This window comes from Vespula vulgaris, chromosome 1 (genome assembly GCF_905475345.1).
Source record: "Vespula vulgaris chromosome 1, iyVesVulg1.1, whole genome shotgun sequence".
NCBI classification, from domain to species: Eukaryota; Metazoa; Arthropoda; class Insecta; order Hymenoptera; family Vespidae; genus Vespula; species Vespula vulgaris.
This window is the reverse complement of record NC_066586.1, coordinates 8,937,539-8,959,830: the sequence shown is the minus strand read 5'-3', so window position 1 is coordinate 8,959,830 and position 22,292 is coordinate 8,937,539. Positions and strand designations below refer to the sequence as shown.

The 22,292-nt window shown below is 32.9% G+C and overlaps 3 protein-coding genes and 1 long non-coding RNA gene across 11 annotated transcripts in view; 2 read left to right on the top strand and 2 right to left on the bottom strand.

Moving 5' to 3' along the window:
* Positions 1 to 425: 425 nt before the first annotated feature.
* LOC127067659 (40S ribosomal protein S15Aa) lies at positions 426 to 1,701 on the top strand. 2 transcript variants are annotated; one of them, XM_051002872.1, is made up of 4 exons: positions 426 to 575; positions 1,082 to 1,216; positions 1,305 to 1,470; positions 1,566 to 1,701. In XM_051002872.1, the coding sequence occupies exons 2-4, from the start codon at positions 1,084 to 1,086 to the stop codon at positions 1,657 to 1,659; spliced, it is 393 nt and encodes a 130-aa protein (XP_050858829.1). In that variant the 5' UTR covers positions 426 to 575; positions 1,082 to 1,083; the 3' UTR covers positions 1,660 to 1,701. The 2 variants fall into 2 exon arrangements, with proteins under 2 accessions (XP_050858829.1, XP_050858839.1); XM_051002882.1 differs by lacking the exon at positions 426 to 575 and adding an exon at positions 593 to 615.
* A 6-nt stretch (positions 1,702 to 1,707) lies between these two features.
* On the bottom strand, positions 1,708 to 2,577 carry LOC127067653 (superoxide dismutase [Cu-Zn]). Its single transcript, XM_051002859.1, has one exon. The coding sequence runs from the start codon at positions 2,367 to 2,369 to the stop codon at positions 1,902 to 1,904; it is 468 nt and encodes a 155-aa protein (XP_050858816.1). The 5' UTR covers positions 2,370 to 2,577; the 3' UTR covers positions 1,708 to 1,901.
* A 1,100-nt stretch (positions 2,578 to 3,677) lies between these two features.
* Positions 3,678 to 22,292, top strand: part of LOC127067587 (protein sidekick) — a 28,045-nt gene continuing 9,430 nt past the window's right edge. For 2 of the 6 annotated variants that reach the window (XM_051002732.1, XM_051002721.1), the window contains exons 1-15: positions 3,679 to 5,002; positions 17,452 to 17,547; positions 17,710 to 17,889; positions 17,971 to 18,184; positions 18,254 to 18,427; positions 18,510 to 18,718; positions 18,821 to 18,971; positions 19,066 to 19,193; positions 20,168 to 20,287; positions 20,383 to 20,538; positions 20,617 to 20,743; positions 20,856 to 21,157; positions 21,222 to 21,407; positions 21,524 to 21,829; positions 21,913 to 22,239. In XM_051002732.1, coding sequence (XP_050858689.1) covers positions 4,864 to 5,002; positions 17,452 to 17,547; positions 17,710 to 17,889; positions 17,971 to 18,184; positions 18,254 to 18,427; positions 18,510 to 18,718; positions 18,821 to 18,971; positions 19,066 to 19,193; positions 20,168 to 20,287; positions 20,383 to 20,538; positions 20,617 to 20,743; positions 20,856 to 21,157; positions 21,222 to 21,407; positions 21,524 to 21,829; positions 21,913 to 22,239 — 2,815 coding nt within the window. In that variant the 5' untranslated portion in view covers positions 3,679 to 4,863. Of the gene's footprint in view, positions 5,003 to 16,980; positions 17,334 to 17,433; positions 17,548 to 17,709; positions 17,890 to 17,970; positions 18,185 to 18,253; positions 18,428 to 18,509; positions 18,719 to 18,820; positions 18,972 to 19,065; positions 19,194 to 19,291; positions 19,403 to 20,167; positions 20,288 to 20,382; positions 20,539 to 20,616; positions 20,744 to 20,855; positions 21,158 to 21,221; positions 21,408 to 21,523; positions 21,830 to 21,912; positions 22,240 to 22,292 lie in introns of those variants that run through there. The other 4 variants (XM_051002696.1, XM_051002688.1, XM_051002702.1 and 1 more) reach the window with 4 other exon arrangements.
* On the bottom strand, positions 12,595 to 15,395 carry LOC127067666 (uncharacterized). Of its 2 annotated transcripts, none has more exons than XR_007782697.1 (3): positions 14,983 to 15,395; positions 13,661 to 13,886; positions 12,595 to 13,468 (listed from the first exon to the last, which is right to left on the bottom strand). It is a non-coding gene; the product is annotated as an uncharacterized LOC127067666 (long non-coding RNA). The 2 variants fall into 2 exon arrangements; XR_007782696.1 differs by lacking the exon at positions 14,983 to 15,395 and adding an exon at positions 14,577 to 14,817.

Genomic DNA, 22,292 nt, shown 5'->3' with positions numbered 1-22,292 from the left:
GACAGATATATTTTCTTGTCATGTATTTTAGAATTAATAACGATAAATGATTGGATTTAAAGAATTGTCGACTGCAGTTCTTCAAGATTTCCATGTATACTCTGACAAAATACTATACTGTGATTGGTTGATACGAGATACCAATCTTCGATATTGTTTACAAAATAATTATATGTTTTATTATTTTTAAATGTACTGATATTTTAAAAATATTTTTGATATTCTTATTTAGTTTTTCTTCTATTCTTCCCTTCCATCCCCTCAATAAAACAGAAAGATAGTATATACAATTGAGGATACAAATAGATACTTTTTTTTCTGTTAATACTGTACAGAGAACTTTATTTATAATTATAACTCAATTATAAAAAGTGGATGTTAAATATAAATAAATATAACTGTTTATAAATTTATTGGTTTTATCAATCAGAAAATGAAAAGTAAAATAAAATTACTAGATACTGAGCTGGGGGAAAGTAGATCGTTAGTAAGGTTCTCCTGTAGATTTGCACGCTCTCTTTTCCCTTCGATAGCAAGCGTGTATGTTACCGTGGTAAACAAATTATAAATCGCAGGTAATCTCTTATTTTGGAATACATCCACTAAAAATAATTGGTAAATTTATCGTAATACATAATTTTCTAATTTATATGGAATTATTTTATTTTATATATAGTGTTCTCTTGACATTAATGTGTAATGTGACTAGTATCAGCAGAAGGATACTTAACATATATTTTTAAGTTACTTTCGTTTATGTAAAATATATCACAACATAATGTAATGTGTACATATATATATATGCATATAATATATTTTATATATAATTTATATTTAGATGCTATGTTCCTTTTTGTATTTAACAATCTACAAAATATACCTGTATTGGTGGATTGTAGGTTATAGTTTACTGAATCAACTGCATTTAAAAACACAAGTTTTAATGAATAAATAATTGTATTTTACACACATACTATGCTTTTTTAAATTAAATGTATAAGAATAAATATTACTTTTATACTATTAATATAATGGATTGTGTGTTTCATAATAATATTAATTCATATTTGTATATTTACAGCCATGGTACGAATGAATGTTCTCAGCGATGCTTTAAAATCAATTAATAATGCAGAAAAGCGTGGTAAAAGACAAGTATTACTACGTCCGTGTTCTAAAGTAATTGTTAAATTTTTGGGTGTAATGATGAAACATGGTAAGTAAAATATATCAAAATTATTGCGATTTGCTTCTAATATGATAAATACGTAAATATTTATGTTGATTCTAATATTATTTTATAGGATATATTGGTGAATTTGAAATTGTTGACGACCATCGTAGTGGTAAGGTTGTTGTAAATCTTACTGGAAGATTAAATAAATGTGGAGTTATATCCCCAAGATTTGACGTACCAATCAATGATATAGAAAAATGGACTAATAATCTTTTACCGTCTAGACAGTTTGGGTAAATAAATACAAGCTTCTATTTATTTTTAATTATAAATGACAAGGAAAATTTAGTTGTTATTTATAATAAAACTGAAATTTTATATTTTATAGATACGTTGTATTAACAACCAGTGGCGGCATTATGGATCACGAAGAAGCTAGAAGGAAACATTTGGGAGGAAAAATTCTTGGATTTTTCTTTTAATTTTTGTTTATTTAAGTAAATAAAATGTCTTTAAAACACTAATGCTGATTATTTTTTGAATAATATTTTATTTAATTTTCTATTATCGATAATTGTTTCTCCTTTTTATAAAGAGTTTCATAGCAATTGGATAAAGATTTTATATATAGTTATGAGAGTATATTTGATATATTTAGCTGTTTAAATCCCTAAAGCCATATATATATATATATATATAATTATACGTATTTGTAATGATATATTTAACCGGATTTTGTAATTCCGATCACACCACATGCGAGACGACCTCCTGCATTTCCTGTTGTCTTTGATAATTCATGGCCACCTTTACCAAGGTCATCAGGATCAGCGTGAACAACAAGGGTTCTACCAATTATGTTGTGTTCTCCTTGAAGTTGTATAATCTTGTCAGTTAAATTGACTTTAGCAACACCGTTAGCTCCAGCTTCGATATTTCCCAAATCTCCAACATGACGTACAGCATCATTCGGACCACCATGCTCTTTTCCATGAGGATTGAAGTGGGCACCAGCGCTAGTACAGCCGTTAGTATTATCTCCAAATTCGTGTACGTGAAATCCGTGCAATCCTTTTTTAAGTCCAGAAACTTCTCCGGTTACTTGTACCGGTTGCGATTCATTAGTTTGTTCAAAATATAAAGTTCCCTTAATGGATTCGCCTTGTAATACACAAACGGCTTTAACCGGCATGTTTGCTGTTATTTTATTAAGTTAATAAGGCAAAAATGACCAGGTTATATGTATTTCTCTTTAAAGCAAAGGTCTGTTTTCTTATAGTGCTGAATCACGACCGTTGAACAACTACGAACTGTTCCGACAACGGAATGTTACGCGATGATATGATAAATGATAGTGTTACTGTGTCGGTTTCAACGGATTACGTGTGTACCAGACTATGCGCAGTAACTATACGCACGATATAAAGTCGTACAGAATATATAGCGCGCAGTTTTCTCAGTATCGTACGCACAAAGAAAAAGTTGGTTGTCTACCGTGTATATTTGATATTTTTTTGCAATAAAAACATATTATATATACATTGTTTAAAGAAATTGTGATAAGCTTCTCGTAAAAAACAGGACAAAACGTCTAGTAAATCAGCAAATTAAAAATTACCTTGATGAAAATGATTTTGAATTTATTTATATACGTTTTTATTTACCATAAGAATCTACTTTTATATCTTATTACTACGCATTGATATTTTTTATACGAAACAGGTCCCTTTCCGAAGGATAATCAGAGCATCAATATTGAATATATTGCATCAATCTTAGAGAGTAGATAGGGTTCTTACGTTGTTTTCCAATAACAAAAACGTCAATAGATATTTATATAATATTCAATTAGAAATATAAAATACTTCATATTTTTTATGGATATATTTTATTTTTCACAAGTTTCATTTTCTTTTTTGATGAAAATTATAAAATGTGATTTTTCATGTAGACATATGAATGATATACTCATTATTCTTTTCGACTGTTTAATAATTGATTAGTGAAAAGTCAATTATCGACCTCACGCAAGAGTAAATTACGCAATACTGAAAATTGTATTGTTACGATGCATGTATTATATACATATACATATATATATTTCAAATTTTTTCAATTATACGTGAAAATGGAATGATTGTTCTCACGTGTATACTCGATAATATACAAGTAAGATAATTTACACGTAATAAACTAAATGAAATATTGCAATGATTATACTATTTTAAATACAATTCAAAGATAGATTACTATTGGTTCTTATAGATTTCCACTAGAATCAACGGTCATGAGTAATTCTAAACGTTGATTGGTCCTAAAAGGCAAATATTCATTTAGCGATTGATCGCATACTGTGGACGCACACCAAATTTCGTTTTTCATTATAGTTGTAAGCACGGTACGTTAGATGGCTTCATAGGTACGTTAGTTGAACGCATTCGAAATACATTATTGCACTCCGGCAAGCGATTAGTGGACGTAGTCGTCGGTATGTATGTACGTTGCTGGTACAGTATAGGTATAGTGGTGCTGCGCGGATTGTGATTTCAACTTTGCACTTCTGCGCGTGAACAGAGCCGTCGCCGGACAGTCAACAAAACTTTATAATTCGAATGCTACTCTTGCACCATTCCGATCCGCGTGTCGACTCGCATTTTTGTCGAACGACGAAGTCGCTTTGGTTCTGTTTTTTTCATGCTCTTACAGAGATACTCGTGTTCATCAAAATCGTTAGGAAATGTGTCCAGAGTATAAGACGACGTTGCCAGGTGTTACCAAGCGAATGTGACCATTAGGACTGTACTACCTGGCACTTTTATGAAGAAACATCTACGAGGAATGAAGTGTATGAATTAAGGAAGAAAAGAATTTTTACAACCGATCGGAATTTCATCGAAAAGTATTATTTTCTTATGAAAATCGTGCAGGTGTTTGAGAACGTTAACGATCCCAACAAAATATCGATCGAAAAGATTTCTGAAGGATATCTTCGCATGTACGATAAATTTGAAGTATTTTTAAAAATAGTATTTTTAAAGTAGCCAAACGTATAATAAAAGTAAACGGTTTCCCGAGTGTACGAACCACTCAGCTTGGACAGTTTTCGTTCGCGAGGATTCACGTGTTCACTTTTTCGAAGACGAAGATGGAAGAACGTACAATGGCATTCCTGACAATCCTACAGAACCGGAGATCAACGGAAATTCTCAAAAATGCAGGCGACGGTTTCGCTTGATCAAAAAAATCGAATTATCGGATGGGATCAAGAGTTTCGCAAATAAAAGGGCAAGAGTGAATAAAGTGATGCTTCTTTATCGAGACACCTAGTATCGACGTGTATCTTACTAAGAGCGAAAGGAATGCTACTTGTTAGCAGGTGTATACATAATATATATCTCTCTCGCTTTAACGTGCGCGTCCCCGAGTGTTTCTAGGAAAAGAATAAAGACTCTCGTCAAAGCGTCGAATAGACAACGATGCGAATTTGAAGATGCGAGAGAACGCAGAGAAAGAGCGCGTAGACGTGGGCGTAATTTCGGTGGCTACCGCGTGAATTTCTACGAGTTCGACGACAAAATCTGAAGCGTCCAAGAACATCGAAACGAAGCAAGGGAAGTTCGGTGCGACGTACGGTGCGAGTAGACGCCGTCATCGCCAACGATTTTTCAGACAGTTCAAGTGTAAGAATGAAGGTACCGCGGAGAAGCGTATTGTCGACATATCCGTCGGATGAGAGATCCGATTCGGAGAGAGACGCGAGGATACGAAAATTTCTCTTTACCGCTGTGTGCCTCGCATGGATCACGAGCAGCGCCTGCGCCACTGGTGAGTTTTCGCGCCTTTTAATGGTTTCTTTCTTTTTCAAATTTACCCCATTTATGCGCCGTCCTTTTCATCTAGCAAATATTACGATTTAATAACGAGCAAAGACACTGATATTTTCAAAGGTGTATAGTAATTACGACTCAAGATAATAATTCTAGTTGGAGATTTATTACAAAATTATTAGCCGAGTTATCCTTTAATCGAATATTGATACTGTGCCGTGTATCATTCAAATGGCATAATCAGCTTCGTTATCAATCGTTAAACGTCCTTTTGAATTCGTTTTATTTTAACGTTTTCCATTCTTATGTCAATCGTTGCTAGATACTCGGTATTTGGTAAAATCAGTCGATAGTAATTAGTGTCGTTGCTGCGTGCCGATGGTATACGGCATGCTGCGTCATATGAATGGCACGGGAGCAGGATATACGAGTACGTACACGCGCGCATGCGTGTGTGACTTTCATACGTCCAAATGCTATAAAATGTTTTTGTATCGCTGATAAAGACGGATCCTGTCTTAAGGATATACGTATGTACCTTACAAACGTAACTTTACATGTATACGTTTACTTCTTGACCGGAGTCATGTCGAATTCGTATTAATTTAAAGGCTACATGAGAAGAGTAAGAAAATTGTCTTTCTCCGGCCTCAAATCTAACTCTTAGGTAAACGCGGAAGAAAAGGAACATTACGTCGATTTCTTTTAGCTTGGAAATTAGCTTACTCAATCCTCGAAAATTTCTTTTCTCTTAATATCGTGATACCGATCTGAGGATTTAACACTGATTACCCAGATTTTACCATTTAACACTGATTACCCATAATCCGACATCAATCGACAAGAGGACGAAAAATCTGGGAAAATCTCTTTTTGATGTATGTCCAGTGTCGTTGCGTGGGAGTCGCCTAATTGAGATTTATTACCGACGTTAATCCGGCCAATTGTACGAACGAAGTTAAACCGTTGACCTCTTGTCTCAATTACAAAGGATACTGGAGCACGTGCCGATGGAAATTTAGCCTCGTGCCGAGAGAAATTTAGCGACCGACGGGGTAATACACCTAACGGCTGGGAAGAACCACAGAACAAGTGTGCGTTTGATATTTTCGATTCGTCTCGATCTTCATCGCAATAGTTATCGATATATCTTACGGATTTATGACCTAATTTCGACGAGTCTCTCTTAATCATACCGAGCGTCTGTTATCTCTCTCTTTTTATTATACATTCTCCATATTTCATAATCCATGGAGAATAAAGTACAATGACTCATTCAATGTGAAAATTAGTGGAACGAACTTTTTGACGTATTCGTTACACGATCGTTGTGAATATTAACTATTAAAATCACCAGTAGTTGGTCGCTCGTACAATATGGCGTCTTTGATAGTTGATAGTTTCGTAATCTTATTGCTAGATTTGTTTAAGCATTAAGTTTGGAAGCAAAAGGAAAATAATACCCGAGGAAAAGGGTTAACCCTTCATGTCGCTTTCAAGGTTTATCTTTTTATCAGTAACATTTTATCTGTACTGTCCAACGTTTTATCTTTTCCAATGTTTACACGAGTAATAAACTATCAATGCTCGTCACTAAGAAGGAATTAGATCAGCTGCTTGAGAACTGCTAGCAACAGGCGGATGGTTAAAGAATATTGAAGTTTTATTGTTTCTGATACGGTTCGCCGATATATTGGATAGAACGTATGTGTATCATATAATATATCGAGGCTTTATGTACACGTAAATACACATGTGAATACAAAAGGTACAACGGGTGAATGTACCTATGATAGGATGCGATTACTCGCGTAAAAAGTACGAGTAAATCATCGATGTACGTACGTAAAACGATCTTCTAACAGAGATTTCGATCGATCGTGTAATTTCGACGGTCCCATCATAGATACTTGTCTTTTTGATTTTTACTATAATTTCTGATCATTAATCTCTTTCTAGTTGAATCTAAATGTATCGATCATGTTTGATGAGAGTCGTATCGCAGAAAGTCAAAAATTCGCACATTTTTCGGGTTGATGTACAGTCTAATGTCTTCCAGAGTGTAGGAGAATGCGTTGAATAGTAAAGGTAAATCGGTAAACATAGCGTGGGTGCGCAAGCATCTGTTCACAATTTAACGAGCGCTCAGACGTAAAAAGAAAGCGAAAGGAAAAGTGAAGGAGTATCAATTCGCGTATTAGACTGCTAGATCGTTCATTTTTATTTTTTAAGTAATCACTAAGTAGTGATTTATTCGGTATGTCCTGCATCAGACAATTTTTCCGCAAAGGACAGTAATAATCATAAAATGAACGTTGTTATAGTTTAGAACCATTACTCGTTTTATTGTTAGATAATAAGTCATTTAAGATAATAATACTACTAAGAAATTTTTTATTCGATTTGTATTTGAATTTTTTACGTTTTGCATATCTCTAAGGAATCAGCTTCTCCCTATTAAAATCTTACTGGAGTTAGTATTTTATTATGAAGCAATGTTTACGAAGGATGATCCAGAATACGATTGAAATTAAAATACAAGTCAAGGTTAAGACTCTGTCTTGATCAAACATGGACACCGATTTTGCTGAAATGTTGTAGGGATGTAGTATTGGTATAGAAATAACAAATGCTATTTGCAGCACTACTCAATGTTGTGGAGAAATCAGTTTAAATTTTACCATACTGCTTTAGTATGACGGCAGTATATCATTCGACGAGTGTTAGCGTAACTCAGCAAGAAAAAACATTAGAAAAACCTATAAAAGAATATTCCAAGGAATATTAATTTTAATAATATACTTGATGGATGATTTACTGCTATGATATTAAAAAAGCACCGTGGTAAAATTCAAACGACGATTTTTTCCCAATAGTTGAGTAACGTATCGTTTTCGAATAAGTATTTGTTATTTCTATACTAATACTATAAATCTTACAAAATTTTGGCAAAATTTGTGACCGAGCCTTGCATGTTATTTATGTAAGTCTAGATCCAATGTGACGTTTTGAGGCATCATCAAGCGAAGCCACAAGACGACGGCAACATAGAGGAAGGTGGTGGATAGCTTGTAAAACGAGAAGAATGCTATAGAAAATGGTAGTGGAGGAGGAGGAGGAGGAGGAAGAGAAGGCAGAGGAACGGAGGGTAATACATGAAGAGGGGAACCTGCTTGCTCGAGGACCAGGCAAAGGCCCTTGTCTTCTATTGTGCCTTGGTTGAGCTGACGTCAGTGATAGATACCTTTCCCGGCATTATATACACCTATACTACCGGCATCTACCTTTTACACGTGCAGCCTTACCCGAAGCTCTTCGTACCTACGCCCTTTTTACGTGCGTCAGCCTGCAGATACATCATGGCGACCGCATCGACCTGGAAACACGAGAATTCTCTTCTGCTTCCTGTCAGACGAGATGCTACCGAGGATCGCCAATGAAACGTTCAACCGGCGATTGTTCTCTTGTGTGAAAGCCATAATTCGCTGTAGTTTTTCTTTACGGTACTCTAAATATTTTCTCCATTGATTCCATCAACACAATATACCTTTCGTGTCTTCTCACCGATTATCATCCATGGTGCTACCATGAAAGTACCGTAAAAACAGTTGCTTTTGTTTTATCATAATGTTACAATATATCGTATGTTGTAGACATAGTCGAAAGAAAAAAGAATCGAGTCGATGGAACCTTTTAAAGTGCGAACTTATGATAAGTATGCGGGAGAGAGAAGCGTTGCAACGCTGGCAATTCCGGCCTACTCGAAAAAAATCATCGATGAGGTGCGGTCTCTCTTCTTTCTTTTTCTTTATCACTCATCCCTCTGTCTTTCACTCTCTGTTCTTGAACGGCAGCGGCCTTGTGCTGCTGCTCTTATAGCTGAAGCCGAAGTAGGTATGTACGTGTCTGAATGCTCCTTCTACACGAGACCGGATGCTCTCACCCCCCGTACTTCTCCGATCTCTTTCATCCACGCCTTTTATTTCTCAACTTCATGCTCTTCGTTATCACCGTCTTCCTCTCCTTGTGACATTTAATATCATTGGCCACGTCCTTCTTTCTAATCTTTTTTTTTTGTTATTCTGACAGGACACACACAGCATCTTTGATATGTATTCAGGGTAAACTTCAACACGATGTATGACCTACTTTAAGAGTATAGATCTGGAATGCAAAAATAACTTAAAAAAAAAATCATAAAGATCTTTTCAATTTTTGTTCGGAATTATAATCGCTTTTATGTTTCAGTAATTTTTATCATTATCTAAAGAAATTATCGAAATATCAATACAAAAATGTATATGTTTAAAAAAATCGAAAGATCGATGTTTCCGCAAATCTTTTGGCATTACCGTTCATTAGTTCGAAGTTCATTGGTCAACGATTAGCCATGGTGAAACTTCGCTTCAGTATTACGAATAAGTGCATAAGCGGATAGAAAAGGCTTACTTTTAAGGGTATCGCACACCCTCTTGAACCTTCATTTCTGCAAAACGTGAATATTTCTCTCTAGTTTTTTTGTCATTCGTTGTCATTCGTTTTCAGAACGAGTGTATGAAACATTTGAAAGTTTAGAAGATCTTTTGATAGTCTCGCAAGAATTGTATCGTTTTTATCATTGATTACCATGCTTATCAATAAAATAGATGAAAAGAGCGATCCCTTAGAGCTTGTTAAAGACGGCACTTACCATAATTCGCATTATTATTCCCAATGGAACTCCTCGGAGAGGAGTGGGGTAATGCCGGTTTTAAGTCTCATGGTAGCCAGTGCAGAGGCCACTGACCGCCCCCGGCAAGGCTTTCTCGTCTTCCACTTCTCCTCCTTTTCGGTTTTATTCTTCGTCTCCCTATAGACGAGTATGCGTTTGTGTGCTTGCATCTGTATATATGCGTGCTTTTAGTAGACACATCTAAGAGTCCAAGTAAAATAGCCTCTGCACGACGAGCGCCGAGGATCGTTCTATGAAACTATAGAGACGGCGATGCTTCTTTTCATTTCGAGGAAGAATTAAAAATGACCGGAGATAAAATGTACTCTGTCCTGCCCTCCCTCCTTTTCCCTCTTTTTTCCTCTCTCCCTCTCCCTCTCTCTCCCCCCTCTCTCTGGCTCTCTCTCTCCTCCCTCTATAGGGATACAAAAATGACACAATGATCGTAACAATGATTTCTTTTTAATTCATTATTGTTTATGAATTCGTTACGAATTCTATAACGTAGCTTTATTTTTGTTGCCATAAGGTATGAGAGGTCATTGTAATTTCTGATAAACTATATTTTAAGACAGTGTACTATATTGTATCATCTTCAAAAGAGGCTGCGAAGTACATTTTTGTATGTATATAAGTATTGTGTGTGTGTGTATATGTATACGTTTCCAATGAGGGTCAATATTCTCATTTTTATATCACTAATAAAGTTTACTTTTTAGATCTAGAATTTTATGGAATATTTCTATGCTCTTAAAAATGAAGGTCTGGAATATTTTTAACATGACTAAAACTCCGTATGAAAGTGGCGAGTTTCTCACAGGGTGACTCGTTTCAATGGAATCCTTTCAAGACCTGAGACTACTACGTGTTCTGATAGTTGAATAAATTGGATTATCAACTTGTATTGCTACGGTTTAAAATCGTTTAGACCTGATGCAGATTTTTATCGAACGAAAAGACGAATGTTTCGAACGCTTTCAATTTACGATCAGGCATTCGACTTTTTTGGTTTCTTCACAATAAATTCGATTTTAATACATTGCCAAAGATGATCAATCGCTTCTATATTATGTATATACATATATTATAGATACGTATAACACAACGAGGATTTGACAATAATATTCATTTATTTTTCCGTATTTTTTTATATTGTTGAATATTTTTTTCATTGAAGCGACACTAGATACGATTGTGTTAATTAATTTAAATTTAACTTACTTATGAGATATAAAAATAAATTTATTAAATTCCGTTTTTCTTTTTTCTTCCAAAAAAATGTTGAAGTTTTTTATACGTGTTTCTTTATTTTTTGTTACTTCATGTTTGTGAAACCTCATGACGTGACGAAGATTTGCGAGGAAATTGAGATGTTCTAAATAAAAAATGGGAGAATGAGGAATCTCTTAAAATTTTATTCTGTGAGTCTCTTACTTACTAAATGAGGCTTGAATTTCCATAATCATTAAAAACTATGAAATTCACGAGCGAATTGCAATAAATACATTTGCAGGCATTGTTTCAATGTTATCTGAAGACTTGATATAACGATGAGATTTTTTATAATCGTCAAGTTGTTTAAACTATTTCCATAGATTTCTGAGCTTTTCGTTGATAATTTAAAATCAAAACGAATATCATAGGATGTGTAATGTGCATTGAGTTACGTATCATTAATAGATAATATCAATCAGAGTTTCTACAGGATGATTATTGCATTTAGTTCGACTGGGATAAATGCGCGATGAAACTAAAACTATTGTTTTTATTAAAAAACTAAAACGAAAAAAAACTCCTTTGGTAGATGAAAAAGGGAGCAATTTATATTATATAACAAAGAAAACGTTGAGAACGATGGTAAAGGCCCTATAAAAGCATAAACATTATTTTGCGTTTTCCTTTTTTTATTATTTCTTTCCATTACATTAACATTAATTTAAATTACATAATAAAAGAGTTGTTCCTCGAGAATATATTAATATAATTCTCGTTAAAAAGATAAAAAATTTTTTATAAAGAATGAGTATAATTTTTTTGAAGCATCGAAATTCGTTCTTCAAATTTTTCTACATTTCTGAATAAAATTTAATTTTATTGTGTACTCTTCGTTACGGCGGTGATCATCTCCAATGCATTACAGTGAAAAGTGAAAATATATACTACCAGTGAATGGACTAACGCGTCGACGGTCGGCCATTGCACAATTTACTCTCAAGGTCTCTATCAATAACGGAAATTCTCGGTTACCTGAGCACGAACAGGAAAAGATAATAAAAACGAAATTTTCTGGGCCATTTTATATAATTTGTACTATGTAATTACAATATATGTAATTACATTATGCGTAATACGATTGTAACTTTTATAAAACAATTTTGTAAGATACAACTTTCTTACAAAGTAATATTCTTGTAACGTCAACAGTTATCGTTGAAACAAGAATAATTTATAACTGACATATTATCGTAAGTGTCGAGAATTTTATCCGATAATGTAGATTCCTTTGTTATTTCCTTGTTTTGTGGCTTAATCGAATAGACGCAATGAAGTTATAAGCGGTTCATTAATAAGAATGATCGATTTTAATAGAACAATCTGAAAAAAGAATCTTTTGAAAGAACAACTTGCGATATATTGAAACGATCTAACTATCCCTTTTCCCAATTCGCATCACAAATACCGATGTAGATGATCTTAACGTCAAGAAAATTAAATTTCTGTTATAATCGTTATCCTTTTAGGATACCCAAGTACGTACTTTACTCGAGAGTTGATTCGAATTGTGAAAAAAAAAAAGAGAAAGAAGAGGAAGTGGTAATGGTGGTCGAGAAAGAGGGAAAGAAAGGGAAATAAGAGAGGGGAGTAGAGCCCAAGCCATGATCATACCGTGAGCTAAGTTCGCGAAGGTGATGTACAAAGAGAAGGTTAAAGAAAGAAAGCGGGAAAAAGAGAGGAAATTTCTGGTTGCTCGATAGGTGGACTAAGGAAGAAACGATTAGGTCTTGGTTGAGAACAGAGACAAGTGGGAGAAGTCCTGAGAAACTGCCGTTTATTGTGGCCTTAAGTTCTGTACGATCTAGAAGACACAACCTAACCCAACGTTAACTAACCATCCGGTCTCTCGAGTTCTTCTTCTTCGGCAATCAGGCAAGCAAGCAGGCAGGCAGGCAGGCAGACAAGATATTGCTTTAGTATCATGATGTACTGCTATAAAAATTAACACAAAAAAATTGAAGAAAGTATCTGGATCGTAAAAAACAGAAGTCTTCGATATTTCATACTATCTCGCTGACACTTTCCGCAATCCATTGTCTCTTTAAAGAATTTCTTTGACGAGATAGAATTTGCTCAAGGTCGTAATATAACGCACTTTAATACGAGACATAATCTTTCGTTACGTATTAGACTGTAAGAGTACTTCGTTGTCCGCTTATACGCTGGTTTCGTGGTGTATATATATACATGTATTCGCTTTTATAAGGTCTCTGACATTTTCCTCAACAGCTTCTTTGTTGTACAATATAAATTAATCTTCTTTTGATCCACCAATGATATATTCTTTGTTTCGTTTTGGTCTTTTAATCGATTTATAACTTACTTTCTCTACAAAACTCTTTACGTGCTTATTTCAGTAGGGTACAATAACCGTTCCGTAGAAACTCTGGTTAATATTATCGATTAATGACGTAAACTCGCTTGCACGTCTCGTAACATTCGTTCTCGTTTACAGTTATCGACGGAAAACTCTGAAATCTATGACAATGTTCTAAATAATTTGACAATTTAAAAGAAATCGTTATCATATTTCGTCTCGTTAGATATTTCATAACAATTATTTCGAGGTGTCACAAATAATAAGAATGTTATTTCAAAATACTTATTGACACATTTACCGAATAATATCAAAATATTCGTCTTTTAAGAATTTCGTCTAAAAATAAATACCCATTATACAGTGTACTCGACTGACGTGAAATGCGGACGGATCCGTGACATCGATGTAAAAATAATAGTGTACAACGTCTGCCTTAACCCGAAGGGGTTTCCCTCCAAAGGGCTGCTTACCCTATCGTCATGCTTACGAATTTACGTTCCATTTACATATCACGCTGCGGCACATGGACTGACAGCTGCCTCGTTCCTACTCAATTGTTCACTGAACCCGAAGTGTCTACAAATGAAGGGAAGAGAGAGATAAAGAAAGAAAAAAAGAAGCGAGAGAAAGAGGAGATTTTTTGCACCGTATTTTTCTCTTTTTTCTTTTATTTATTTATTTATTTTGTTTATATTTGTCCGCCTTCGTTCTCTTCCTGTATATGCGATACATTCACGCATACATAACAAAATTCACAACCTCGAGAGAAGTGCTCTAACTGAACTTATTATGTGAACATAGCTTGTTTTAAGCGAACTTTCTTAATGCCGTTAATTACGTTACATTACGGAGCGTTTGCGTGCATTCGTGCTTTCTTTTCTTAACTTTTAAAGGAACAGAAAATTTCGCAAATTGTTGACAGAATATCGTAAGAACTTCTGATTTATTCACAGCAATTATGCGATAGAAAAGAGATGTACGATAGAAAAGAGATAACGATAGCTGTACAAAGATAAACTATACAATGCGCGTATGTAAATTGTTTTTAGCATGTAATTTCATAGATACATTCATTTCCCAAATGGTTCTCGTAGAAGCCGATTTTTCATTAAGACAGCTACACTTTTCTATCTCCGTTTTAAGTCCGTTTTTGAGACAGGTGATTCGACATTCGTGTTAAATACGTGTTAAAACGAATGAATTTCTTTCATATTTTTCAACTAAGGATTAACAGCGAGCGGTCATTTAAATCTGCCGCATTCTTACCGCATTGTTCACGCTCAATAGAATACGAGGCGATTATCCTAACTGAATCTTAGTTTTTTTTTTATGCTGGACCGGCAGTAAACCGTGCGACGACAAACACGTGGCGTGTACTAATTCGAACACGTTTCTCAGTACCATATGCACCGCTCTTTTTCTGACTGCATTGACGTATGTATATAAGTGCACTTCATTGCTGAGCGAATCTATGGGCGGTTATTTCAAAACAAATCCTCTAAAAAGAGGCTGAATTGACTCTTCTCCCCTTTCTATACTAGCATTCACCACTGAGTCATAGATTTTTTTGTCGCTCGCACTAGAAAAACTCTCGAATTTGGATCCTCCTCAATCTCTGTGTTCTAATTAATATTATTTCTTCACATTTCTTTCAACGATCAATTTTACTTACTTTGGAAGTACAATCAAGTAATTTAAAATTCGTATTACAAAATGGTTATCGCATATCCCGTAACTTCTTCCGTTCACACTCTCAACGAGAGATCTCTACGATTCTTGTTAAACTGTGATCAAGTTTCGAAATTCCGTTACATTTCGTGAATGAAAACAATTTGGAAGGATGTGAACTGTACAAAACAGTAGAGATATGGTGACTACGAACATCGATTAGAAGATAATTCTATTTTCTTGGATTATTCGTCTCAATTATTATTTTAAGCGATTTGCATATACTCGAATGAGAATAGGAAGAAAGCATACTAATAAATGACATAACACGATAAGATATTTCATGCGTGAGACCTATATGATTACGACTATCACAAAACTGGTTTGAAAATGCAGTAAAACACTGGTCGATCCGGACTGGCATTGGACCTCGATGTAATGTACTCGAATGCGATTATAGCTGAGACGATGCTCAATCGCGAGCTTATATCGATACGAACTACTCACACATGTAGTATGTATGCACTGTAGAAGAAGAAACGTTGGTGGCAGTTGAAACGCGTTACCGAGAGACATTTGGCCAGTTGCCAATAGTAAAGCGAAACGAACGAGGTTCATGGTCAGCATTGAAATCGAGAATATTTCTGAGAAGTCGAAATATCTGTCGTAAAAGTGATCGGGAAAAAAATTTGTGTTTGATGCAAGTAATATATGATTGTCGCGTTCATTAAAATACCAAAAGTTCACACATTTTTTTCGTTATAGAAATTTATATAAAATTACTCGTATCTCTTGGAATATTTGTTTTTATATGTATGAGTTGATATTTAAATATAAAATTCTTTAATAAAATAGTATTTATTTTTGTAAGTAAATTGTTTTTTTATAAGTAAAACAACTTAACGATTAGAAGTATCTCGAATTTTGTATTAGGTGCGTTAAATTTAGGACAATTATTGTTGTCGTTAAGGTGTTAGTATCGCGATATTCAAAATGAAAATGATGAAAATTAAAACAAGAAGATCGAGTGAACGCGTCGTCGTTGCATTTGGCGGATACGATTGCGAATTTCACTTCAATTCGGGCGGTTTCACGTGAGATATCTCGACCGATAATCGGTGGGGAGCCTCTGCAAAACATTGCGCATTGCGTCTTATGGAACGCAGTCTCTGCTATAGCTTCCGCCGTTCGCTCGTGTGCATAGCTCTTTCCCTGCAGTCTGGGGGTGATCAACCTCGGGCTTCCTGCACTTTACCTTTCATAGAAAAAGCCAAACCTCATTTTAACTTTTTCTTTCTTTTATATTATATAAAAACAAAAAGAAATTGAGATAAATTAAAACAATTCTTTTATCAGTTCCTTTTCTTCATAAATATATAAATCAAACAGCATAAATAATGCAAAAAAGTTCACAATTTTACAGAAAGAGATGATGTCAACTTTCCACATCGTAACATTATCTCATCGCATTTTATGAACTAAACGAAAGCTTTTTAAAAATGCTCTAAAGATAAACTACTCGGCGATAGTAAAAATCCATCGTTGATGCTCTAAACTTGCCCTCTTTAAATGCATTCACTCCACTTTAGTGTGACAGCTGGATCGCTTAAAATAGAGATTCGGTAGTTCATCAGCATATATCTTGAGTTTAAGTAATGTTGAGCATAGTGGGAACATATTTCAAGTGTATGTTAATAATAAATAAAACGAATATGTCGATTATTATTTGACGTTTGAATTTTTTCATTTTTAGTAAATAATAAATGATCATTATAAATATTAATCTTTATGGATCTTTTAAATCAGTAAAATACATTTTATAAAATATACAAAGATATTTTATCTAATTCTATGAAATGATAATGAACACGTTAGAACAACCATTTTTCTGCTAATTTTATACATATCATATACTATACAAATCAATATGATTTTACTATATACATTAATATATACTATACTATATTTTCAAGATGATAGAATACTAATTTATATTCTCACGTCGCGCCCTCAATATAGTGTAACAGCGTTCGGTCTTACTGGTTATATGAGCAAAAAAAGATAATAGCGATTGATGTTACGCAGAATATACATGCATTTACTATTAAAACCTAACAATTATTTATATGAATATTGACATAACAATCCGTAAAAAAAGTTTGATGTCAAAAAACGCTTAATTTTTTGTTACATTGTTACTGCTAAGGATTAAAGACAAAGGAAAAGTGTGAATAGACAGATATTAAAGAGCCAAGTCGCGTAGATGTAAACTGACACGTGATTATTACGATCTAATGACTAAAATAGGGTTGGATACTGCATCCAAGCATCTTTCTATTTTCCACAAATTTAAAGATAAGTTATTTAGTTTACATGTAGCTTTATAAATTTATATAAACATATTAATAATAATTATTAAACATTGAATAATACATCTATGTTTTATAATATTTACGCATTGTTTTTATTGTAGAACCTCTTCAAGAGCCACGCTTTACGACACAACCTTCCAGTAGTGGTAATATTCTTAGTGAACATCGTAAAAAATTTCTACAGTGTCAAGCAAGAGGTGAATATAAAATTACTTCCAAATAATTTATTTTAATATCCTAATTACATATACAATATTGTAAAATTAAATTATGTAAATATGTAAATTCAATAAATAACATTAATTTATTGATGAAAGGTTATGTTTATCTAATTATAGTAATTTAATTTTTCTGTATAGGATACCCACAACCAAAGTATCAATGGTTTAAAAATGGTAAACCCCTTAGTAATGAACTCACTTCAGAACCTTACTTTCGAATTGAAAGTACACATAGAGAAGATGCAGGGATATATCATTGCGTTGCTACAAATAGTGTAGGATCTATATTTAGTGAACGAATTACATTCACAGTAGCATGTAAGTTTTTTGGATATCTTCCATGATAGTATTGGGTAGTTAATAATGTATAAAATTGAATTATCACTTTTATATCCTCAGATATGGGTTTATTTGAAGATCTTACAAAGAGAATAGTAACTGTAGAATCAGGTAGTGCTGCTATTTTAGAGCTACCACCAATTGAAAGTCATCCAATACCTGATGTGACATGGTTTACTTCTGATGGATCATTGTTATATGGAATAAAATATGCAACTACAGATCATAAACTACTTATTCTCAATGCTTCAGAAGAAGATCAAGGTTTATATAGGTTTGTATATTATAGCATAATTTTTTTTATCAAAGTTGCTATCTTTTACTATGTTTCAATATTTTCTAGAGCCAGAGCTATTAACACGCAATTAGGAAAGGAAGAGAATAGTCCATTTTTTAAATTACAAGTTATAGGAGACCCCAACATTGAAGTAGCTCCTACCATTATAATAAGACCCCAAGATACTCAAATATTAAAGGATCAAGATGTTACATACATACATTGTATTGCAAATGCTAGGTATGATGAATCTGTAAATTATATGATGAGTATATGTTTTCTTATATAATATATATAAAATAAAATTTCATATTTTATGTAGATCACTTCATGAATTAAGAACATTATGGACAAAAGATGGTATACCTATTGAGAATTCCAGAATATCATACAGTTTTAATGATTCATGGAATAGAACCTTAATATTAATTTCTGCCAACATAACTTATAATGGAATATATTCTTGTCATGTTGATTTAAGAAGTGGTGGTTATCCGACTGTAAATGCAAGTGCTAAAGTTGTTGTATACGGTATGATTAATAAAAGTTATTTTTTATATTTACCTAATATTAGTAATTTTGTATATGATTATCTGTTATCATTATTCATTAAAAATATAATATTCGTTATAGAAAAACCAACGTTTATAACAGAGTTAAAGAGGGAAACTCTGAGTGATTATGGTTCAACTGTTACATTATCTTGCGATGCTGTTGGTGTACCACCTCCAAAAATAAGTTGGTTTTTTAATACTGAACCTATCAATCATTTACTAGGATCTAGGTAATGTTATTCTAAGTAATGTCAATATTACAAATTTAATAATTTTTATGATCTGTATATATCTTCTTTATATTAATATAATAATATTTTTTAGGTATGAAATTGAAGAAGATGGATCTCTTACAATCAAAAAATTAACTATGGATGATTCTGGAATGTTTCAATGTCTTGCTTCAAATGATGCTGGGGAAGCATCTAGTTACACATGGTTGAAAGCTAAAAGTAAGCTATTTTGTAAGCTATTTTATAAGGAATTCGGTTTTTAAATTTTATTATATCTATATATTATGCATATAAATGATACTTTTTTTACGGAACAGAAGGATTGAGAAGCTATCTGAAAAACAGAGTTATTCGCTGGGCAGCTGGCTACAGTGTAGTCCGAGCTCGCCAGCCTGACCGGCGTTTTAAGTTCTCTCAATATCTAGCCAGTAAGAGACATGTATTTTCAGCACTAAATTTTTTTTTATTTATTTTTTAAGCACACATTGGAATGCATATTGTCAATTAATAATCTTACTAGTTATTTTTATATATTTTTAAAAAAGTTTTTTTTATAATAGTTAAAAGGCACGAATATTTTTTTAGTTTTTAAAAGTATATTAAAGTATCTAGATATTTAAAAAAGTTGAACTATGTTGTCTTGTTATTATATTTTAATTCAAGTAGTATAAGTTATCAATTATATGAATGATTTAGTAATTGATTATTCATTCTTCATATTTTTACTGCTTTTGAGAGTATTTAAACATATTTAATATTGCTTGCTGGATTCTATTTAATTAAAATAGAGCATTTAAATCTTGAAAATAGAAAAATATATTTTCTTGTATGTCTGCATCTTTTTATTCACGTCCTGAGTATTAGAAGCACATTTAATAGCACAGTTAGAATATTTGTGTGAAGTGCACGTTTTTCCTTTAGCTTAGATTTGTTTTCATATTTTGAGTTTTCTTAACTTACTTGGCTTATTAAATAGTATATCATTTCACTTATAGATTTGAATAAAAGTTTAATCCTCAAATAAAATGATTTATGAGTTATGTGTATAAATACTAATTATTATTAATAATTGATAAGGTATGGATATAGAAAACCTTTTTTTATATTCTGCACTTCAGAGCTACTTTCTGAACTATATGATATGATTTGAGACGAATAAAATAACATAATCACATGAATATTTCTATTTACAGCATCTGGGCCAATTATGGAAAATGGTCCACAAAATTTAACTGTGTTAGATGGAAAGGATGTAATATTAACTTGCAATGCTATTGCAGCACCAGTACCTAATTCTACATGGATTTATAATGGTAATTAAGATATGAAAAAATTAGATTATTAATATTCAAATCAATTCCTATATTGTGTTTTAGAATAATGCTTACTTCTTATATTGTTTTTTTAGATACAATGCCTGTTGAAATTGCTGGAAGAGTACAAGTTTTAGAAAATGGCGATCTTTTAATTGCAGCTGTGAAGCTAAATGATGCTGGTAAATACACTTGCATTCGTGCAAATGAAGCTGGTTCTGTAAATGGGTCAGCGTATATCACTGTCCTCGGTAATTTTGTAAATAATTATTTGAAACATTATAAAGCTTTTAAGAAATCATTTATTATATCATTTTTCTGCATTATAGTTCGAACACAAATTATCCAGCCTCCAGTTGACACTTCTGTTCTTCTTGGGCATACTGCTGAATTACAATGCAAAGTTTCAAACGATCCTAGTGTTTTATATGACATTGCATGGTTTCATAATGCACAGTAAGTATTTTTTATAATTATAAATATATAAATATTATAATACTATATATAATTTTATGTTGAAGGTATCACATTTTCACATACGATTACTAAAATTTTATTTTTATCTTAGAGTGATAAATACACAAGCTAGCCAAAGAATAAAAATGCGTAATGATGGCACATTAGAAATTATTGCCGTGCGTGCTTCTGACGTAGGAGAATACACGTGTTCTGTCGTTTCTCCAGGCGGTAATGAAACACGTTCTGCACGACTTAGTGTAATAGAAATACCATTTGCTCCTATAAATGTTATGGCTGATAGAGTAGAACGAATTTCACCTCGTACAATAAATGTTACTTGGGTGCCAGGATTCGATGGAAATAGTCCTATAAAGAAGTTTAAAGTGGAACATCGTGAAGTTCCTGAGTTAGGTAAATTTCATACAATATAATAAAGAAGCAATCACAATATATGATTTTTAAATACATATTTTAGGACCTATACCTGATCCTTTATTAAATTGGTCCATTGAACGAGACAACATATCAGTTCAAAATCGATGGATATTGTTAAATAATCTAAAAGCAGCTGCGGCATATCAGTTTCGCGTGAGTGCAGAAAATAGTGTTGGTGAAGGACCTCCTTCGGATCCAAGCAATGTTGTTGTTCTTCCCCAAGAACGTAAATATATATATATATATATATATATACATATATTATATTTTTTAACGGTTATATTATATTTTTAAAGTTTCGAATATATGTTTTATAATTATTATGTAATATGTGTTTAACAGCTCCTTCTGGGCCACCTATAGGTTTTGTTGGATCTGCTAGATCATCGTCAGAAATAATCACACAATGGCAACCACCTCTCGAAGAATTTCGTAATGGTCATATTTTAGGATATTTATTGAGATATAGGCTATATAGATATAATGATAGTCCATGGACTGTTCAAAATATTACCAATGAAGCTCAAAGAAATTATTTAATAAGTGATTTAATAACATGGAAAGATTACATAGTGCAAATTGCAGCATATAATGACAAAGGTGTAGGTGTATTTACAGAAGAATTAAAGATAAAGACAAAAGAAGGAGGTAGAGTAAACTGATAGCTTTATTGTTGGCTTATATAAGAAATATGTATAGATAATTTATATAGAATGTACATTTTATTTTAGTACCTGAAGCTCCACCTACTAATGTTAAAGCAAAAGCAATTAATTCTACTGCAGTAAAAGTTTGGTGGAAACCACCAAATCCTCAAAAAATTAATGGAATAAATCAAGGTTATAAATTACAAGCTTGGACAGGAAATAGTTTGTCAGAAACAAATGAATACAAAGCAATGACTGTACCACCGAGTCTACTTGATCCTCTAGCTGAACAAAGTGCTATTTTTATGGGTTTAAAGAAATATACTTTGTATAATATAACTGTGCTATGTTTCACTGATCCTGGAGATGGCGAAAGAAGCATCCCTATTGAAGTTCGCACACGTGAAGATGGTATAACTTTTTTACTTACAACTTATTTTACGTTTTTTGCGATATATTATACT